The sequence below is a fragment of the Nuphar pumila genome, chromosome 2 (genome assembly GCF_984573655.1).
Source record: "Nuphar pumila chromosome 2, dmNupPumi1.hap1.1, whole genome shotgun sequence".
NCBI classification, from domain to species: domain Eukaryota; kingdom Viridiplantae; phylum Streptophyta; class Magnoliopsida; order Nymphaeales; family Nymphaeaceae; genus Nuphar; species Nuphar pumila.
Window position 1 is genome coordinate 100,487,580 of NC_143250.1, and position 21,127 is coordinate 100,508,706.

A 21,127-nucleotide genomic window follows, 5' to 3' on the forward strand; every position below is an offset into this window, starting at 1 on the left:
AGGGGTATTTACACTTAAATGTTTGCGTTATACTAAAATAATATTAATATTAGTAATAAATTAGAAATATACATATATATATGTATATATATAGTAAGCAAATTCGAGGATCCACAGTTGGATCCACTTCGATCCAACTTGCGGATCCATATTTTGGGGGTTAAAAATTTTATGTTTAATGTGAGATTAAAAATAAATGAATTTTTTTTTAAGTTTTTAAAAATTTATTGGAAGATCCATAGTGGATCCATTTGGATCCACTTGTGGATCCATTTGGATCCACTTGTGGATCCATTTGGATCCACTTGTGGATCCATATTATTTTGGGGGCCGGGTTACGGGTCACGGGTTCGGACCCAAGCCCCACCCCATGTCAACCCTTTTAAGAGGAAAGGGCAACCCGATAAGGGTTGCCCGAAAATACCGTAACAGATAAGGAAGGGGGCAGGAGGGGGGTTACGCAAGGGGCGTAACCGAAACCCCCATCTCGGCTGGAGGAGGGCCGATAAGAGGAGGAGTAGGGTTAGGGGTTTTCCCCCCTCGTCTCTCTCTTGCTTCACTCTGTCCCCCATCTCTCTACTCAATCTCTCTCTCCCTGTCTGCGTGCGCGCTCCGGAGAAAGAAGAGGTCGCCGAAAAAAAAGCTGCGGCAACCCGCAGCCACTAGTAGCCACCAACAGCCACCAAAGTCTTCCAGCAAGCTCCCTTCTTCACGACAGCCGCGGGGAGCGACACCAACCGTCTGTGCCTGCACGTCTCGAGCCTCCGATCGCCGGAAAAGTCTTCTCGAGGTACGGTTCTTCTTCGAATCTGGGTGAGGAATCGAACAGGGGTTCGATTCCATACGTTGATTTGGGGGTTTTCTTGATAAACCCTAAATACCCAAATCAAATTGATTTGGGGGTTTTCTTAATATGCCCTAAATCTTGAAATCGGAACAGTTTGGGGGTCTTTCCTTCCCTTAGTTAAGTCATTCTCTGGAAAACAGTAATCGTATATGCTTATGAAAAAGAAAAAAAGGAAAAAATGCGTTGTTTCATGTTGCTGGCCACCAGTGCATTGGTAGGAGGCGACAGGCCCAGCCGACCCAGTCGGCTGGGTGCCCTACATCTTTTGGACTGGGTCATAGCAGGCCCAGCCAACCCAGTCGGCTGGGTGCTGGCCTGTGACTAGTATGAAAAAAAAAAAGGGAAAATTTTGCTCGGCATGCATAGGTAATCCAACTTGGTAGGATTTAATGTGATTTTCGGGTGTATTGTGTTGCAAAGTTGCATTATGTTGTGTTCCACCCCAAAGTAAGTAGTTCGAAAAGTACTTGCATATGAATGATCGATGCATGTTAATATTAAGTGGGCAACACAGGTATGACCTACTGTTTCTAACATGTTCTAAAAGTTGCTATGTTCCCTGCTTGTGAATAATAACTGCAATACCTAGGTTAATACAATGTTAATAAGTATATGCTGATAGCTTTATTTATTATTATCTATATAGTCGTGTTCTGAATATTTGGGTACACATGCCAGCATGCTTGTATTCTTTATATCTTCCTAAATACTTAGACTCGCTCTGAAATTGGTTATGAAATATTGACCATACCTAAAATATTTTACCTGCTAAACTGCATATGTGTGGGCTGTTTCAGCATTGAACAGAAAATGATATTCTTGTCATGAAATTTCATATATTGTGGGTTTCTTCGGTGCCAAAAAGAAAGTAAACTTCTGTTATGAAACTATGGAGGTGCGTTGGCTGGAGCGATGCTATAACAGGCATAGCAGCAGTACAATGCGTGTTGGAACACGCTCAATATCATAACTATGTTCGTCAGGGTTAATGCTGCTTATAATACGGTATATTCTATGATAGGTTAATATATGTGCTTATAAGTTCTGCCAGTGATATGTATATGTGATTGACTTTATTAAGCAGTAGTTACATGAGTGTGAGCATGATTCAATTATTAGTAAGTCTTCTTGAACATGTATGCTTGATTTGTATGTGAAATGGTACATGTACACTCATACACTTAAAGAAACCATGGATTGGTTAATCCCCATATGTGATGTAGGTAACACACACATATTGAAAATGCATATGAATGAATTATGACATGCATATGCTTGGGTCTATATTTGCATGAATATATATGCTTTTGGTATTTTGGCTTAGTGTTATAAATGAAACACTATTTTGGGTTTTGTAATGAGATGCACTGATGGCCTAATTGGACCATCATCGGCCTGGAGAGCCGTGAGTTTGGTTTTCGTTCCCATATGTTTCTAAATGCATCACTTGGCTCATTACTACACTGTTCTAGTGGTTGATACGGGCTGGAGTCCCGAATGGGTCCCCGCAAGGGAGGACGCGTTTTTTTCACTTTACTTTTGCATATGTGTGGCAAACTTAAAGAATTGGACTTAATTAAAAATATAATGAATAAGAACAGTGTAATATACCTTCTGGGATATCTCATCTGGAGTATGAGAATCTTAGTTATCCGGTCTTGGGGAGACTGTGAGGATACAAAAACTCCGTGTGCGTTGTTGCCCCTGAACCCGATATTGAGGTTCTTCTCCTGGCCACGGTTTTATGGAGAACCCGCCACTTTACCCGGGAGTGGTGTGTTAGTCACAGCTGTGAGTTTATGGTACCAAGGAAGTGGCACTTGTGGGTGTGGGGTGTTCGTTGTGTCCCCGACATTAGATGTGGAGGTCTAATGTTCCGATAGATAGTGTTGTTTCCTGATATCGGTCGAGAATTAAGTTGGAACCCAGTAATAAAATACAAATTGTGTGTTAAGCTACCCTGGAAACCTACTTGACCTCGGGGTTTGTACCCGTTTGGTGTATCCGCGGGTCACGGTAATTAAAAAGAGGAACCTAAAGATGTGTGCATCTAATAGGGCATGCATATGGAAAGATGGAACTTAAATGAAAGATAACAGAAGAAATCATACATTGCACATAATCATGCATTTTTCTGTTATGCAAAGGTTTGGTTATTTAGTTATCGATATGTGACATTGCTTTACTGTTCTTGACTGGTAAGTATATGCAACTGTTGGTAGTTATAGATATTTAAATGTTGCAAATTGTATATCTGCACTCACTCAAATCACTGCATGAAATCTTATCCATGTTCTTTCTCTCACCTGGTTTCTTTAGAAGTAGCTGTGCTCAGAATTTCGGTTCTGACACCCTACTTAATTGGTTTTTCGCAGGAAATTGTGAACAGTGAAGTTGGACATGCATCTGGGGATGGATGAGTTATACTTGGACTTGTCAGCTTCAGTAGAGGATATAGTGGCTCTTTCGTTTGTCTTTCAGTTATTTTAATTTCTGCAATTGTTACTTTACTTTCAGTTGAAGAAAACCTTGTCTTTGAAATTTTCTTATTCATTAATAAAAGAGTTTTAGTTGGTTGATATGGATGATAATTGCAACTTCGTTTGTGGTGGAGGCTATCCAATGGAAAGTGGAACTGTGAGGACCCCAGATCTCTGGGAAGGTTTCCGCAACTCTTAGAAAAAAAAAATCCGCATTTTTTTTAAATGTATGGATTGGGGTCGTTACACTTGTTGGGTCGGCAGGGGAGGGGCTAAGCACCCCCTGCTCCTTCTGTTTTCGGTAGGGAAGGGGCTGAGCCCCTCCCTGTTTTTGGCAGGGGAGGGGCCGAGCCCCCACCCCCCTGCTCCCTCTGTTTTCGGCAGGGGAGGGGTCGATCCCCCCTAGCTCTCTTGTTGGGTTGGCAGGGGAGGGGCTGAGCCCCCCCTTCTCCCCGTGTTTTCGACAGGGGGAGAGGGTCGAGTATAATTGATTTGAAAATTTTAATGTATTTTTTTATGTGTTTTCAGGATAAAAATGACGGATAAAAGGAAAGGACTTACGTCATCCTCATCCCAACATGTGAGTTCTGCTGCTAGTTTTGTTGATAGTTGCAGTGGGATTGATGATGTGGGGCCACTATGGGTACATGTAGATAAACTTGCAAAAATTGGAAAAGGAGGTGGTGGAAACAAGAGATTTCGATGCAAGTTCTACGAAAGAGATTTTGTTGGGTCTTACACAAGAGTGAAGGCTCATTTGTTGAAGATACCAGGACATGACATTTCAGCTTGCAGAAAAGTTGATGAGGCAATGCGAAGACAATATAAGAAGAATATGAGAAGAGAAAGGCAATGACCGATTCTTCTACAGTCAGTGTGCCATTTGCAAGCCACCAAGAAGATGCTGAAAAAAAAAATCAATGTAGGAGGTAGAGGAACGATACAAGCATCATTCAATACATATGGAAGAAAAGAATTAGATAGAAAAGTTGGGAGGTATTTTTATTCTGGTTCACTCCCATTTAATGCGCCTAGAAATCCTTATTGGAAGGATTTAGTAACATACTTGGCAAATTGTAATTTGAGTGGTTATGTGCCTCCAAGTTCAGAAAAAATACGAACCACACTTCTTGCAGAAGAGAGGGCAAATGTGGAGAGGTTGCTAGAGATTAAAAAATATTCATGGGAGCAAAATGGAGTTTCTATTGTGTCTGATGGATGGACAGATATTCAAAGGCGTCTATTAATCAATTTCATTGCTTGTTCGCTTAGTGGTCCAATATTCTTGAAAGTAGTTGATGCATCTGAGGAATATAAAAATGCAGAGTATTTGAAGGGATTGTTTATAGAAGTGATAAAAGAAGTGGGTGATCAGAAAGTGGTACAAATCATTACAGACAACACTGCAGTTTGTAAAAGTGCAGCGTTGAGTTTGGAGAGTGAGTACCCTCATATTTTTTGGACTCCCTGTGTAGCACACAGCTTAAATCTAGCCCTAAAGAGCATCTGCAACCCCAAAGAAGAAGAAAATTCACAAGCATATGCTTTATGTTCATGGATTGAAGATTTAGAAAGAAATGTCAAAAGCATTAGGAATTTTGTTGTTAACCACCATCGTGCTAATGCTATATTTAATAGGTATTCTGATTTGAAATTGTTGAAGGTCGCTAAAACACATTTTGCGTCCATCATTGTGATGATGAAGAGGATTAAAAGAGTGAAGAATGACTGATGAAAATTGGACATTCTATCGTGCTGATGATGATATCAAGGCTCAAGAAATTAAAAAAATCATTCTTGATGATGAGTTTTGGGACAGAGTAGTATACTTCCTTCAATTTACGCAACCTATTTGGGAAATGTTAAGAGAAGTTGATAAGGATGAGCCTATGCTTCACAGAGTTTATGAAATGTGGGATAATATGATTGAAAAAATACAATAGTTTTCAAGCATGAAGAAAAAAATCCTGCATTGGATGATTCAGATTTTTTTAATCATATTCATTCAATTTTAGTCAAAAGATGGTATAAGAGCAACACTCCTTTACATTGCATGACATATTCTCTTAATCCAAAATATTATGCAAATAAGTGGCGGGCTTGTGGTATTGATCGTGTTCCTCCAAATTTAGACCCAAAGCTATCAAGACATAAAAATATGTGTATGACAAGACTTTTTCCATAAGCATATCTTTTACATCAAGTCACACAAGAGTTTGAAAAATTTTCATCTTCGAGATTATATGGACCGGCATTATTCGCGAGAGAAGAAGATAATATAGATTCTATCACATGGTGGTCAACATTTGGATCAGAAACACTTCTTTTTCAACGTCTTGCATTAAGATTGTTATCGCAGTCTGCTAGTTAATCTTGTTGTGAAAGAAATTGGAGCACATATTCTCAAATCCACAACATGAAGAGAAACAAAGTCACCAGCAAGCGTGCAGAGGATTTAGTATATGTTCATTCAAATCTTCGATTACTTTCGCGAAGCAATGATGAATACAGGTACTAATTTGCTCTCTTAGTTATTTGATTATTTCTTAGTTTTTATTTAAATATACTTGTATTGTATTTATCATTTTCAAATTGGGTTTATAACGCAGACAATGAACATCCAAATTTTGGGATGTAAACACAGAAGAGTGTGACTTCGAGGGAGAACATGATTTCAACATAACAAACATGGATTTAGTTGAGCCCAGTATTCCTTCTAATGATGCATTTGATGATGAAGAAGAAAATTATTAACATCCATTACTTCATCAGGATATACTTTGGTATGTAATTTAGTTCTTTTATACTTTACTTATTTGATTGATATTTAGGTCGATTTATGTAATTGCTGTACTTATTTGATTGATAATTTGATATTTAGGTTGATATACTGCATGCATGATGAATCATATTATGACAATGTTAACTGTTAAATGTTAAATTGTTAAAACTTCAAAATTATATATATATATATATATAAATTTTTTTTACATTTTTGCCCCTACCGCACCCCCGCACCCGGGTTTTTTGGAAGTGCCGCATCCCCGCACCCGCACCCATGTGACATAGGTATTAGGTTAGTATTTAGGATTTAGTTTCTTTTTAGTTCTATTTGAACTAGTCAACATTATGTTGGAGAAGGTCCAACCGCTAGCTCCAACGTCTCTTAGGTGTTCCATGATGTGTATAAAAAGGGTTGAGACGATGCATTTTCTTGCATTTCTTTGATTAATACAATAATATTTTTTATCTCTTTTGTGAGAATACCCCTTTTAGGGTTTTGTGTGTGAACTCCATTGTGAGTGTTTCTCTTGTGGATTGTCCACTTGTGTATTTTGTGGACTTTGGTGGTGATATTTGAATATCACCATTTCATTACATGGTACCAGAGCTTGGTGGTCAAGCTGCATTTTTTTATATTGGTGCCTCGGGAAGTGTGTCATTCAAAGCTTGGAGGTGTTAAAGCTCGTTTGTGACTCTTATTCAAGTATTCATGAGATTGTGATTGTGCAAGTGCTCATGTGATTGTGATTATACTTTTTCAAGTGATAGATCAATGGTGCTTACTTGGTGGTGCTCTGTAATAAAAATATAAAAATAGTATAAACGCTCTTATGGGCATACAAGAACACAAGAACATACACAATCAAGACCACTTATGGGTCAATACAAGAGCACAACCACACAAAAACCACTTAGGGGATAAAACACAAGTAAAAAATATAAGTGCCATTCAAAGCTTGGAGGTGTTAAAGCTCGTTTGTGACTCTTATACAAGTGTTCATGAGATCGTGATTGTGCAAGTGCTTGTGTTATCATGATTATACTTTTTCAAGTTATAGATCAGTGGTGCTTACTTAGTGGTGGAGTGCTTTGTAATGAAAATATAAAAATAGTACAAATGGGTATCTTTTATGAGCATACAAGAACACAATAACATACACAATCAAGACCACTTATGGGTCAATACAAGAGCACAATCACACAATTGTTGTATATCTTATCAATAGAATACCATCTTTCGTTTTGCAAAATATATCTCCAATTGAAAAACTTTTTATATTAGCTTCAGATTACTCTAGATTAAGAGTTTTTTGTGCAAATGTTTTGTTTTTACTAACAAAAATGCTAAATTTTCTCCTTGTGTTATTCCTTGTGTCTTTTTGGGTTATGCAGGTAACCAAAAAGGTTATAAGTGTTTTGATTTTAAAAATAGACAACTGTATGTTTTCAAGAATGTCATTTTTGGTAAAAGAAAGATTTTTTTACTTTAAAAATACTAAGAAAATAACTGAGTATTCCTTTTTGTTGGATTTAATTTTACGATATGATGATTGTGAGTATAAGTTTAGTAAAGAATATGAGCTTCAAAATGATTTGGTAGATGAAAACCAAATTCATAATGATAAAAGTAATGAAGAGCAATCCCTTCAAGATAAAAATTATTTACAATAATCTAGGCATGGAGACATTAAACAACCATGTGCATTACAAAAATATTGTTGAGAATAGGTGGTTTTTGGTTAAGTTCTCCTATATTAGAGGTTTTCTGAAATATTATTCATAAGGACTTAGATGTAATTTTTTTGTTTTGCCTCTCTCTATTTAATATAGAAAGAAGCCCTAATCTCAATTAACGAGTTCCATTGTGCAGCCGTCTCTCTCTCTCTCTCTCTCTCTCTCTCTCTCTCTCTCTCTCTCTCTCTCTCTCTCTCTCCACTCACAGGTGGCTGTACAACCCCATCTCATTCTACATGGTATCAAAGCCTTCGATCGTGGGAGCGTGATTTTCATCAACAGGGACTGATTTTCATCAACGAGGAGCAACAACCCTACGACTTTTTAAAATCAGGTTCGGTGGGGTTGACTGGGGAAGATCTGATCACAGATCTGGGATGTTACCCAGATCTGTCGTCAGATCTAAGGAGAAGATCCACAGCGACCGAGTGTTGCCGAGACTTGTTTCTACTATGACGTGATTATTTTTTTGTTGTTCGTGAGTTGTCGAGGTGTGTTCCTGCTGTTACAGAATTTTTTTTCTGTGTTGCCGTGATTGTTGAGTTCTTGTCGAGGTGTGTTCCTGCTGTTTGGGAGCAGCAGAAATTATTTTTTCTGTGTTGCCGTGATTGCTGAGTGCTCGCCTATGCTGATTGCGTGTTATCAGAATTCTGCCGTGAATGCAACTTCCTTTTCTGTGCTGATGACTTGTGATACTTACTGAATGTCGTGCCTTATATGTTGGAGAACAGCAAGTGTAGTGAATACTTTGGTTTGCAACTGCAGTCTCTCATTTATCGTGATGTGTTTGGGCCATCAATGTTCGTGATTTCTGTGCTATCAACATCAACTGAAATTTAGTTGTTTCAGTGGGTTGGTTTATTTCAAAATGTGGCTGTTGTGTCGAGTTTTTTTTTTAAAGGAAACATGGTAGCTTATGCTTCTGTGTCGTGGAAAGTAGCAGGTGTGATTTCCTGCTGGACTGAATTTTATTTCGTGTGTGGGCTGCTGTTTGCTGTGGAAACAGCAGGTGTGGTTTCCTGCTGAGTTGAAGAAAAAAATTCCTCTTGAACACTTGTTGTTCAAGTGAGGTATTCTGGTTTTTTTCAGTATGGCTGAAACTTCGAAATGTGATTCCAAACTGGAACATATTGGGGAGTATAAGGCTTTTGTCAACCCCTTCTCATATGGCTCTTCCGTAAGGTTGAATGAAACCAACTATGTCAGGTGGTCCAGAACTTTTATGATGTCTGTATCTGGACATCGTCGAAAACATATTTTGTTGGAAGGCGAACCCACTGAGAAATTGGGAAAATATGTCACTTGGGATGAAGATAATGACATAGTTATGTCATGGATCATGAATAGTGTCGAACCCCATATTGCCGATGGATTGATCTACTATAATACAGCCAAACTAATGTGGGACAATCTTCGTGATACATACTCACAAGAAACGAATGTGAGTCGTATCCTGCAAGTTGAACAGGAAATATATAACTTGCAACAGGGAGATCAGACCTTGGCCCAGTACTATGCATCTGTTAAAGCTGCGTTTGAAATACTTAATGCTCACAGGCCTCTTTGTTGCTCGAAGCAAAAGGATCATCAAGAACAAACCATGGTTGCTCGTTTTCTTACAGGTCTTTCTTCAGATTTCTCTGTTGCAAAAGTTCAAATGTTGACTGGTTCAGATGTTCCCACTCTTGCTGATGCTTACAATCGTCTGAGTAGACTTGCGATCTCTCTGCCACAATCTCAGCATGTGACTCAGTCATCTGCTCTAGTTGTCCCATCTAGTTATGGGCGTGGAAATATTCAGAATATCAGAGGACGAGGACGTGGACGTGGTATGGGAGGCAGAGAAAAGCTTCAATGTACATTCTGTGGAAAATCTGGACATTTAGAAGATCGTTGTTGGGATAAGCATGGTCGGCCAATCTCTTCTTCATCAAAGTCATATAACCCTAAAGCAAATGTTACTACTATTGAGGCAACAAATGCACCAGAGACTATCACTGCAAATGAAAGTAGTATCACCCTTAGTCGTGCGGAATATGATGAGTTGATTGCTCTTCGACCTTTGAGTTCCCCCACTCCTATAGCTGGGGTTGCCTTTTCAACCGGAAATCATCTCCATCCGAATGATAGTAAGTGGGTTATTGACTCTGGTGCATCCAGACATTTGTGTGGAAATTCACGTGTTTTCTCAGATCTAAAGGTCATTAAGGCTCAACTTGGAGTCTCATTAGCCGATGGGAGCTCCTCCCCGATTGTTGGTCAGAGAAATATTTCTATATCCTCATTACAGTTGAAAAATGTTCTTCATGCTCCAAACTTTCCTTAAAGTTTACTTTCTGTTAGTTGCCTTATAAAAGAACAAAACTGTAGAGTAATATTTGATCCAATGGGTTGTCATTTTCAGGATTTGCTGACGGGGAAGAAGATTGGTGGAGACTATGAAGAAAATGGACTTTACTACCTACATCATCCAATGGGTTTTGTTCATGCTGCAGTGGAAAATTCATTCAGTCCTATTCAGTGGCATCGTCGTCTTGGTCATCCTTCATTGTCAAAGCTTCGGTCGGTCTTTCCTCAGATTCCTTCCACCACATCATTTCAGTGTGAAGCATGTCAGTTGGGCAAGCATCATCGAAGCTCGTTCCCTTCGAGTCAGAGTCAGTCTAGTAATAAAGTTTTTGAACTTCTTCATGCAGATATATGGGGTCCTAGTAAGATTCCTACTAGGACTCAGTGTCGTTATTATCTTGTTATTGTTGATGATTTCTCTAAGTTATCATGGGTTTTTTTAATAAAAGAACGATCTGAAGTTCCAAGTCTTATCAAATTCCTAATTCTTGAAATAAAAACTCAGTTTGAATCTATTGTCAAGATTGTTCGCACTGATAATACTCTCGAGTTTAAATCAAAAGGTCTGTTACAATTTTACCAAGATCATGGCATCCAACCCCAAACTTCCTGTGCCTATTCATCTCAACAAAATGGGGTGGCTGAGCGAAAACATCGGCACCACCTTGATGTTGCCAGGACCATTATGATTCAATCAAATGTTCCTGCCTTATACTGGGGTGATGCGATTACCACTGCTTGCTATCTGATCAACCGCATGCCTTCGTCTTCTGTGGGTGATCAAATTCCATTACATATCCTAAAACCTGATGCCCCACTTTTTTCTTTCTCACCAAAAATATTTGGATGTGTTTGTTTTTTACACAAACTTGGCCCTGACCGTGATAAATTAGCCGCTCAAGCTACAAAATGCATATTTATCGGTTATCCAAAAAATCAAAAGGGCTATCGATGTTATGATCCTATTTCTCGCCGAGAGTATGTCAGTGCGGATGTATCTTTCTTGAAATCTTCTCCATATTACTCTAGTTCTGGTTCCCCGCTGCAGGTTAATCCAGCTGAATCTTTTCCATTACCTATCCCTCCTTTTCCTTTGGAATCTGTGCCCTCCTTACCGAACCAAACTTTATCCTCTTCCAGATTTAATAATCCGTCATTGGTATATGTGCGTAGAGCTCCATGTCCGCAAGAGCCTTCATCTTCTTCTTCTCCTGAGGTAAGTTATACTGACAATAGTGATCTTCAGGATGATGATAACAGGCCTATTGCTCTACGAAAGGGGACAAGACAATGCACCTTATATCCCATATCTCATTATGTCTCCCATGCCAGAATTGGACATCAAATGAAGTCGTTTATTTTAGCTTTGTCTGCTGAAACCATTCATCTGAACTATCACCGGGCAGCACTCGATAATCACTGAAAGCTGGCTATGCAAGAAGAAATGACAGCTTTGGTCTCTCAGCATACCTGGGATCTAGTTGATTCCCCAGCATATGCTAACATTGTTGGATGTAAATGGGTATATACAATAAAGTACAAATCTGATGGTTCTATTGACAGGTACAAGGCCAGATTAGTCGCGAAAGGGTATACTCAGACATGTGGAATTGACTTCTTTGAAACTTTTTCTCCTGTGGCACGGATGGGTACCATCCGTCTTGTTCTCTCAGTAGTTGTTCAGCATGGTTGGAGCTTGTGTCAATTAGATGTGAAAAATGCATTTCTTTATGGGATCTATCTGAGACCGTTTACATGCAACAACCTCCAGGTTTTGAGGTTGAGGGGGAGTGTCAGAAGGTGTGCAGATTGAGAAAGGCGATTTATAGCTTGAAACAAAGTCCTCGTGCATGGTTTCAAAAGTTGTTTAAAGTGATGTCAAGCTTTGGCTTTAATAGATCGGCAGCAGATCATACACTTTTTATAAAGAAAACTAGCTCTGGCATAGTTGTTATGGTGGTATATGTGGATGACATCATTCTTACAGGAGATGATGTGAAAGCTATTGAAGCCACAAAGGCTCATCTTCAAAAACACTTTGTTACAAAAGACCTTGGTTCACTCAGGTATTTTCTGGGTATAGAAGTTGCTAGAAGCCGTGAAGGGATGGTTTTGTCTCAGCGGAAGTATGTTCTTGACTTATTAAAGGAAACGGGCATGTTGGGAGCTAAACCAGCAAATATTCCCATGGACCATAAAGTTCAGTTGTTTGAAGAAGGGTCAAAACCTGTTGATAGCAAAAGCTATCGCTCCCTAGTAGGGAAGTTATTATATGTAACTGTGACCAGACCAGATATTGCTTTAGCAGTAAGCAAAGTTAGTCAGTTCATGGACAAACCAACTGAGGTACACTGGAATGCAGCCATAATGATTCTCAGATATCTAAAATCCTCTCCTGAAAAGGGGTTACTGTTCAGGAAAGGTGGAACTCTGGAGATAGTAGCCTATTCTGATGCTGACTATGCTGGATCTGTAGTAGATAGAAAGTCTACCACAGGATTCTGTGTGTTTTTGGGAGACAACTTGATCTCATGGAGAAGTAAGAAACAAAATGTGGTCTCCAGGTCGAGTGCAGAATCAGAATATCGGGCTATGGCCCAAACAGCTGCTGAATTGATATGGGTTCGCACTGTTCTTAATGATCTCCAGGTGAAGGTTTCCTCTCCAATGACCATGATGTGCGATAACAAAGCGGCAACATATATAGCAAACAATCCTGTCTTTCATGAGAGAACAAAGCACATTGAGGTTGATTGCCACTATGTAAGAGATATGATTCAAGCTGATCATATCACTACAAAATACCTAAAGTCTGAAGACCAAGTTGCAAATATGTTTACAAAGCCTCTTGCTAGGCCAAATTTCTCCAGATGTTGTGACAAGCTGAGCATGATAGATATCTATGCTCCAGCTTGAGGGGGAGTGTTGAGAATAGGTGGTTTTTGGTTAAGTTCTCCTATATTAGAGGTTTTCTGAAATATTATTTTCATAAGGACTTAGATGTAATTTTTCTGTTTTGCCTCTCTCTATTTAATATAGAGAGAAGCCCTAATCTCAATTAACGAGTTCCATTGTGCAGCCGTCTCTCTCTCTCTCTCTCTCTCTCTCTCTCTACACTCACAGGTGACTGTACAACCCCATCTCATTCTACAAATATTATAACACTGAAAGTCAATCCAAAGTTTCAACCAGAAGATCATCCAGAATCTCAAAACCACCTGGGAAATTTGTGTCCTATAACTCTTTCTCATCTAAGTATAAAGCATAGATTGCTCTAATTCATTTATATATAGAACCATCTACCTAAGAGAACATTCTCAATGGATAGAAGCTATGAGAATTGAACTGGAAGCCTTAGAAAAAGCTAAGACTTGGACTATTCAAGACATCCCACAAGAAAAGAAGCACATAGGTCATAGATGGATATTTAAAGTGAAAACCAAGAGTGATGAAACTCTAAAAAGGCACAAAGCTAGATTAGTTGTCAAAAAGATATTCTCAAGAATATGACATAGATTATAAAGAAACCTTTGTCCCAGTTGCTAGGATGACCATTATCAAGACTTCAGCATTCTTAGACTCTATTAAAAATATATGTCAAATGGATGTAAAAAATGTTTTACTTAATGAAAGCCTAGTTGAAGAAGTATATATGAAAGCTCTACCTGGTATCACTATTCTTAAGGGAAAAGCTCGTTGTTTGGACAAATCTCTTTATGGTCTTAAACAAGACCCGAAAGTCTGGTATGATAGGTTTAGTCGGGTCATGCCTGATATTGGATTTCAATCTTGTTTATCTGACACAACATTATTTGTTAAGCTCTCTAATGCAGGTATTATCATCCTTCTTCTATATGTGGACAATATGATTATTACCAAAGGAGATAAACAGATAATTGAAAACATTAAAAAACTTCTCAAAAAATATTTTGAAATGACCGACTTGGGTTTTTTAAAATATTTTATAGGAATTAAAGTTGGTTATTTTCCTAGAGGTTATCTATTGTCTCGGTCTCAGTTTGCTTTTGATGTAGTTTTCAGGTCTAGTATTACAAATGACAATAAAGTTGATACTCGATAATTAAAAAATGAGAATTGAAGATAGGGAACAACTTGCATATACAACCCCTTATAGATAGCTTATAGGAGCACTTTCTTATCTTGCAATTAGTGGACCTGATATAATGCTCTCACTTCTCACATGGGAGTTGTTCTGCGCATTATTAGATACATTAAGTCTTCTTTTTATCAAGGCATTTTTTTATTTGCTTCTTCCATGTTAGATTTAACTGCTTATACTGATATTGACAGGGGAAGTGATCTCAATAATCGACACTCACCATGGGTTTTTGTGTTTTCTTAAAATAATCATTGATTTTATGGCGGTGTAGAGGCAGCAGAAGGTCTCTCTCTTTTCAACTGAAGCAGAACACTGAGTAATGGCTACAACCACTATGGAGGTGGTCTGGTTAAGAAGATTGTTGGTTGATATAGGTGTTTAGATTAAAGGAGCATCATGAATGTTTTATGACAACAAAAGTTTAATCTACAATAACCAGACATTTCACGAGTGTACCAAACATATTGAGATAGACTGTCACTATGTACGAGAGGAGTATCTACAAGGCATTATTGATCTTTCTTATTTTATCTCATAATATCAGTTGGCGGATTTCTTCACCAAACCTCTCGTTGCTCCTAGATTTCACTTTCTCTTAGTTACACTTTCGGTTATTCACCCGTAACGTTTGAGGGGAGAGTATTAAAAGTATATATATAGTATAATTAAGTATTAGGTTAGTTAGTATTAGGATTTAGTTTTTTTAGTTATATTTGAACTAGTCAACATAATGTTGACTAGTCAAATAGAGACGTTGGAGCAGGTCAAACGGCTCTATTTAGCCATCTCTTAAGTGTTCCATGATGTGTATAAAAAGGGTTGAAACCCCACTTGTAACAATGCATTTTCTTGCATTTCTTTGATTAATAAAATAATATTTTTTATCTCTTTTGTGAGAATACCCCTTTGAGGGTTTTGTGTGTGAACTCCATTGTGAGTGTTTTTCTTATTCATTGTCCACTTATGTATTTTGTGGACTTTGGTGGTGATATTTGAATATCATCATTTTGTTACAATGTTGTCAGAATTCGTTTCAAAATCCAATCAATTTTCAAAAGGACCGAAAGAATTGGCTGATCCACGCTTGAATCCAATCGAGCTGAATCAATTAATTTAATCTTTTAAAAATTCAAAAAATCATGACATCAAAAAGTAAAGGGAAATTTTAAAAAGTTGCACCTAAAGTTTTAGCATTAATAAAAAACACAATTACACTTTAAAAATTGTTGAAATCACACCCAAATTTTTCATGGTTAATTAAAAGAGCCCAATATTCACTTCCATCGAAGATGCCATTAAATGCGCATTGAAATTATGATTTTGCCCTCACCAAGCAGCTATGAAACAGAATGTCAAGTTTCTCCTTGAGTGCAGGAGCAAATTTAATGACCCAAGCTGCTGTCCAGCAACACATCCACTGCAACTGTTCACAAGAGTGAACCAGAACTAAACCTAGCAGATAGAAATGTGGTGTCTCAAATCCTAGCAAGTGTGGACCGATAGGAATTTTCCCTGAAAATACCTCATCCACAGTCTGTGCACCCCAATGCCAAGAATGGGTTGAGGGAAGATATTTCCAACAAGTGTTCAGTGTTCAGCAAGCAAAGGAGGATTCAGAACGCCATAGCTCGACTTAATGCACACACGTGAGATTTAGAGAGAGAGAGAGATTGTAATAACACCTACCAATATGATGGTTAGTATCAAAATGGGGAGCAGTCATCCCTGCTGAAGGCAACTTTGAGTTTTTGATAATGGAGGTTCGGTTAGTGAGAGAGAATGATGGGGTGGGAAAGAATGAGTGTGGGAAACCAAGAAAAAAAAGCCTTTGTTTGAGGGGAAATCAGTAACTTCGTCCTATTAACTCAAGCTGGGCTAATGTTAACCCAGGTTAACATGACAAAAATGTGTCTTTAATTAACAGTGAATAAATTTATGTATGTCTTTTACAACGTCTAAAACTGAGGTGTGTTCTTTATTACTCCCAAAAGTTTAGGTGTGTGTTTTAAAATTTCTCGAAAATAAAAAAAATACAAAAAAAGAGTCCGATTCAACCCAGATTCAGCTAGAATCAGGTTGATTCTGCCAAATTGGAGTTGAATCGGCTGATTTTTTTAATAGGGGCCAGTTCGGCAGTGAAGTGAATCAATTTGGGGTCAATTCAAGTGCATTTTGATGACATTGATTCACGGGCTCAGAGCTGTGATCCCACTTTCTCAGGTAAGTGGGCACCAACTCTCTCACTCAACTATCCACCAGTTTCTCAGCCTGAACTTTCTCAAGTTTACAAGCACTTGAGCTAATGGCTGGACTGAGCTTCTTTTTTCTCAGAAACCTGAGAAAGCGGCGCTTTCTCAGCAGCTTGTAACATGCCCTAACGATGTAACAGTTTGGCAATTGAAACCAAGTGGCAAGGTTGAAGATGGTCTTACAAATCTCTTCTCCTTGATCTCTGCCAACAAGATAAGGTCTTTCAAGGCGAGCCTCCTGGGGTCAATTTCATCTTCAGTGGTTTCCAGCAAGGTTTGGTCCACTAGAGAAAAGTTCAACGGGAGAGAATGGCATTGCAATTAAATTATGCAAGCAAGAACACACATAGAGCATCAATTCATTAAACAAACATTGAGAGACATAGCAAGGGAAGATACCTAGCTTTCTGCTTTGTCTTGTAGAGTGAGAAAACTTCCTTTTGGATTCTTTTTTGGTTGAGTCAAGCCCTTCATTGATCTTCTTAGCTTTGTGTGCCGATTTAGAACAATTTGTTGGTCGTGATTCCTCAGAAAGTTGCCTCTTGCCTTTAGAAATCCTCTTCTGCTTGGTCAAATTCCCCTCAGAGAAATTATAGTCACTATCTTTGTCATTCCCAGAATTGTCTGAGGCTTCACGAGTAGTTCCAATGCATTCATCTTTGCTTCCCTCACTTGTTTCGTCTATACGGTCAAGAACATCTGTTCTTCGCTTCCTTAATTCTCTTGAGGATTTTGCACACCTACTACTGTCACTATCCAAACCAGGTGCAGGGAAAACTCCATCATCACCACCATCTTCAGAAAGCTGAGGCACAATAGAAAAAACACCATCTTGATATGTATGTTTTAGTTTTACATAAGGAATATGCAAAAAGCTCACGAGATGGTTGTAACAAGAGAGAGTGTCAACAAAGTTGCAAAAACTAACCTCATCATTCATACCAGATAGACCTGTTTGTGCTGGATGCAAAGGATATCTCTCAAGGCTGATTTCAAATATGTTCTGAGAAAATGGAGAGCTCAAGAGTGGTGGTTCTTCAAATGCATCGTAAACATCAGAAACTAATTGATCTTCTTGGGTGTGAGCTGCTGGCTCGTCAGCTTGGCTGTCCAGCAATGGATTCTCCGATGTGAAACCATTAATTAGAGAGACATCGGCAGAAAAATCAAATGATGAATGAAAGTTTGCTGAAGTTTCCATGGGATGGCTTTTTTGAGAAGAAATGAGATGAGTATCATCGCCAACAGTGTCGGCTTGAATAGAAGGCATACAAGTATACATGGCAGGATCCAGTAAGGGAGTTATCATGTTTTTCTTGGCATGTAATTTCTTAGCTTTTGGTTGGAACTTACTTTCTTTCTGACCTGTTCAAAGTGTGCTATACTTAGCAATAATTAAAGCCAGAATGAAAATGATGAAAATGTAATCATGTGGTTTGATGAACCTATCCCTACCAATGGATGTAGAATTAACAAGGAGATCCCCAAGCACGTCCAAGTCAGAATCCACGCCATGAGAAGGAAGAGAAGATTTTTCTCTATCATTGTTGACTTGATCAGAAGGCTTCTGGACGATGGAATTTGTAACTAATGATTGAGCTGTGGCCATCTTCTTGTTCCGCAAATTTTTAATTTTTGGCTGAAACCTGCTTGCCCCATGGCCTGTTAAAAATACACCTTTCAGCAGCTACCAAAGAACACAACGAGGAAAAAGAGGGAACTAGTGTCCCCTAATTCTAGGCTTACCAGTAGGTAAAGAATTAGCGAGAATATCATCGAGAGCATCAAGGTCTGAATGTAAATCTTTGGAATGATATATAGTTGTGTTTCCCCGAACATTCTCAACTTGACTGCGATGTGTTTCAGCATTCACATTACAAACTACAGCGGAAGATTCAGGGAGCTCATTTCCCTGCAGACTCGCAGTCTCTTGGCCTGTTCAAAGTACACCACTTAAAAACGGAATTGTGACAAGGAACACGAATTTGTTGTTGTCAGCCTTACCATCAGATGTGGATTTGACACAAACAACAACAGCATCCAGATCGAACGAAACATCCTCGGAAGATACGAGGAGAGGGTTCTCTAAAACATTAGAATCTACCTCAGCACCAACATTTGGAACTGCAGAGGAAGATTTAGGAACTTCCTCTTCTTGAAAATCGTTCACAGTTGGCTGAACGTCACTTGTTTCAAGTCCTATCAAAAATATTAGGAATCAAAAAGGAAAGCAGAAGTAAAAACATGAAACTGGTAACACGCCGCTAGTGAATCAAACCCTACCATTGGGTATGCATTCTGAAAATCCAACATCAAGAACATCCATGTGGGAGCCCAACCCATGAGAAGAATAGAGAAAAGAACCCTCCCCAACATTCTCTACATTAAGAGGCGTCTCAGCACCGACATTAGGAGCTATAGAGGAAGAAACAAGCATTTTCTGGTCCCCAAGATCGTCCTCGTTTGATTGGCATGAGATAACAAGTTGGCCTATAAAAAGCACCCCACTTTGCAATCAAATGAACATGATGAACTTCACTTCTACAACCAAATTCCAGCCATATACAAAAGAGAGTGAAATTCAAAGCACATTATAGGAAGAGAATATATAAGAACCAATCTTACCACTCTCAAATTGAGTAGAAGGAACCCTAGAATCAACATGATGAACTGCGGGCGAATGTTCATATGATTTCTTGCCCTGCAAATTGCTAACATTTGGTAATAATCCATTTATATCTTGACCTGTCAAAAGTTTATACTTTGTATTTAACACAAAAAAAAATTGAAAAACCAAGCAGAAACAAGAAAGTGATGAAAATTTTTTTAATTAAAACCATGTTTTTGTTGGTAACTCCAGGCTCACCGTCAGGCACAGGGCCAACAACAACATCTGTAACACCAGATTGAGAAGAAGGCACCTGGGCATTGATACGCGTCTGAGTATCAATACGTTGAGCTGCAAACGAAGGTTTGAGCGTCTTCTTCTCCTGCAACTTGTTGACCTTGGGCCGGAACTTGCTCGGGCCGCCGCCACGACCTATCAAGAGAAGAGCACTTAGGATATGAACAATAGAATTGAAAAACACAGACCGTCTGTTCGGTGGTTCCACAAGCTCACCGGTGGAAGTAGCGAGGGCATCATCAAGAGCGTCCAAGTCCGACATGTTTCCACCGGACTATCACCTACTCCAATTCCTGGATTTTGTGCACCCAAACAACAATGGGGGAAAAGAAAAACAAAGTAACAATATTAGTCATCACTTTGAGATGCGCATGAAGCCGAAGAAATCGTGGAAAAGGGTTACAAATTTGTACTTCATGGGTCGTATATTTTGCAGATTGTTAGAAGACTCAATGAAAAGGATTAGCGTTCCATGGTTTCTCAAACATGCTCCAATCTGAGAAACGTGCAAACGCTAATAAGAAGACGGGATGGGGAAGAAGAAGGTTGCAACTTTGAACAAAAATTTTTGTTTGACAGGAGGGATTTATTTGGCAAGAGGAAATCCCAAAAGCAACAGCGCCACAGATGCCCGTTCTCCCTAGGTAAACATATAACGGACCTTCACAAGCGTTCTACGATATTAGCCCTGATGCCTGGGCCTCTCAACGGGTCGGGCTGGACCCGATCACGATGCAGATCAGGGTTACAGAACCTTAGCTTCAAGCCAATGCTACGACGGGCATAGCCAGCGTGATTAGGTTTCCGAATGTGAAGGTAATTTTCTCATTTTTGCATAAAAAAAAAACATAACACCAAACGAAGAAGAAGAGGCAAATAAAAAATAAAGGTCCGGAAGAAAAAAAAAACCAAGAAATCAAACTATTCATATCTCGATTTACCTAGAGATAGAACCTCCAACTGTCGTGGAGTTGTAGGGAATATAGTTGTAACGCCTTGGATTTTCAAAACAACTCTTTGTCTAAATTTTATGGATTTTTTTTCAGTAGAATTTAGAAAATACTTTAATAGCAAAAATCGATGATAATATGTTGGGCAAGTTACAGACATGTAGCCAATCGCTCATTGTCTACTAAAATATTTTATTTAAGCAAGTAAAAATGAGTTATTATTTAGTACTAGACATTGGGTTTGCAAATGAAATGCTTAACAAAATCTGAAGAAACCCTAGATCTTGATGTCGCTTAGCTCCGCATATCACATCATAGGTTTAATATCCTCCATAAAATGAGGTCAGAACTATTCCTAGTGTGATAAAAAAAGTATTTCAATTATAATAAGCAATATGTTGAAAACATAAAAGCCACTCCAGGACCGCAATTAAAAACATTATAGCTCAAGTTTCCACTACTTAGCATATGGGTATCCCTAACACGTAAGAAAATGATATCAATACATAAATATATATATGAAAAATATAAACATAGTAAACCCTAAATGCTAAACACATTTTAACACAAAAAAGATCCACAAAAATTGAAAACCCACCAAACACAAATAAATATATATAAACAACACAAAAACTCAGGTCATTAAGAAAAAACAAACAAACAATGTGCACAACATAACATATTTATTATACAAGATCCACACAATATA

General features: G+C 38.5%; 2 protein-coding genes across 2 annotated transcripts in view; both read right to left on the reverse strand.

Annotated features, from left to right (window-relative positions):
- Positions 1-17,922, reverse strand: part of LOC149846387 (uncharacterized) — a 34,790-nt gene extending 16,868 nt beyond the window's left edge. Inside the window, exons 1-3 of the mRNA XM_089997968.1 lie at positions 17,492-17,922; positions 16,963-17,368; positions 16,747-16,847 (exon numbers count right to left, since the gene is read on the reverse strand). Of these exons, the coding sequence (XP_089854094.1) occupies positions 16,747-16,847; positions 16,963-17,368; positions 17,492-17,872 (888 nt within the window). The 5' untranslated portion in view covers positions 17,873-17,922. The remainder of the gene's footprint in view (positions 1-16,746; positions 16,848-16,962; positions 17,369-17,491) is intronic.
- A 10-nt stretch (positions 17,923-17,932) lies between these two features.
- LOC149846388 (uncharacterized) lies at positions 17,933-20,093 on the reverse strand. Its single transcript, XM_089991137.1, has 8 exons — positions 19,882-20,093; positions 19,685-19,761; positions 19,430-19,603; positions 19,189-19,308; positions 18,847-19,053; positions 18,568-18,762; positions 18,310-18,498; positions 17,933-18,225 (listed from the first exon to the last, which is right to left on the reverse strand). The coding sequence occupies exons 2-8, from the start codon at positions 19,728-19,730 to the stop codon at positions 17,933-17,935; spliced, it is 1,224 nt and encodes a 407-aa protein (XP_089847263.1). The 5' UTR covers positions 19,731-19,761; positions 19,882-20,093.
- Between the last annotated feature and the right edge of the window lie 1,034 nt (positions 20,094-21,127).

Bases quoted from the DNA above. Each gene is read 5' to 3' on its own strand.
- LOC149846388 (XM_089991137.1), bottom strand. From the start codon at position 19,730: ATGTCGGACTTGGACGCTCTTGATGATGCCCTCGCTACTTCCACCG. The intron at 19,309-19,429 runs GTGAGCCTGGAG...AACTTTTGACAG, and splicing joins TGTTGGCCCTGTGCCTGACG to GTCAAGATATAAATGGATTA. The intron at 19,054-19,188 runs GTAAGATTGGTT...TGCTTTTTATAG, and splicing joins TTCTACTCAATTTGAGAGTG to GCCAACTTGTTATCTCATGC.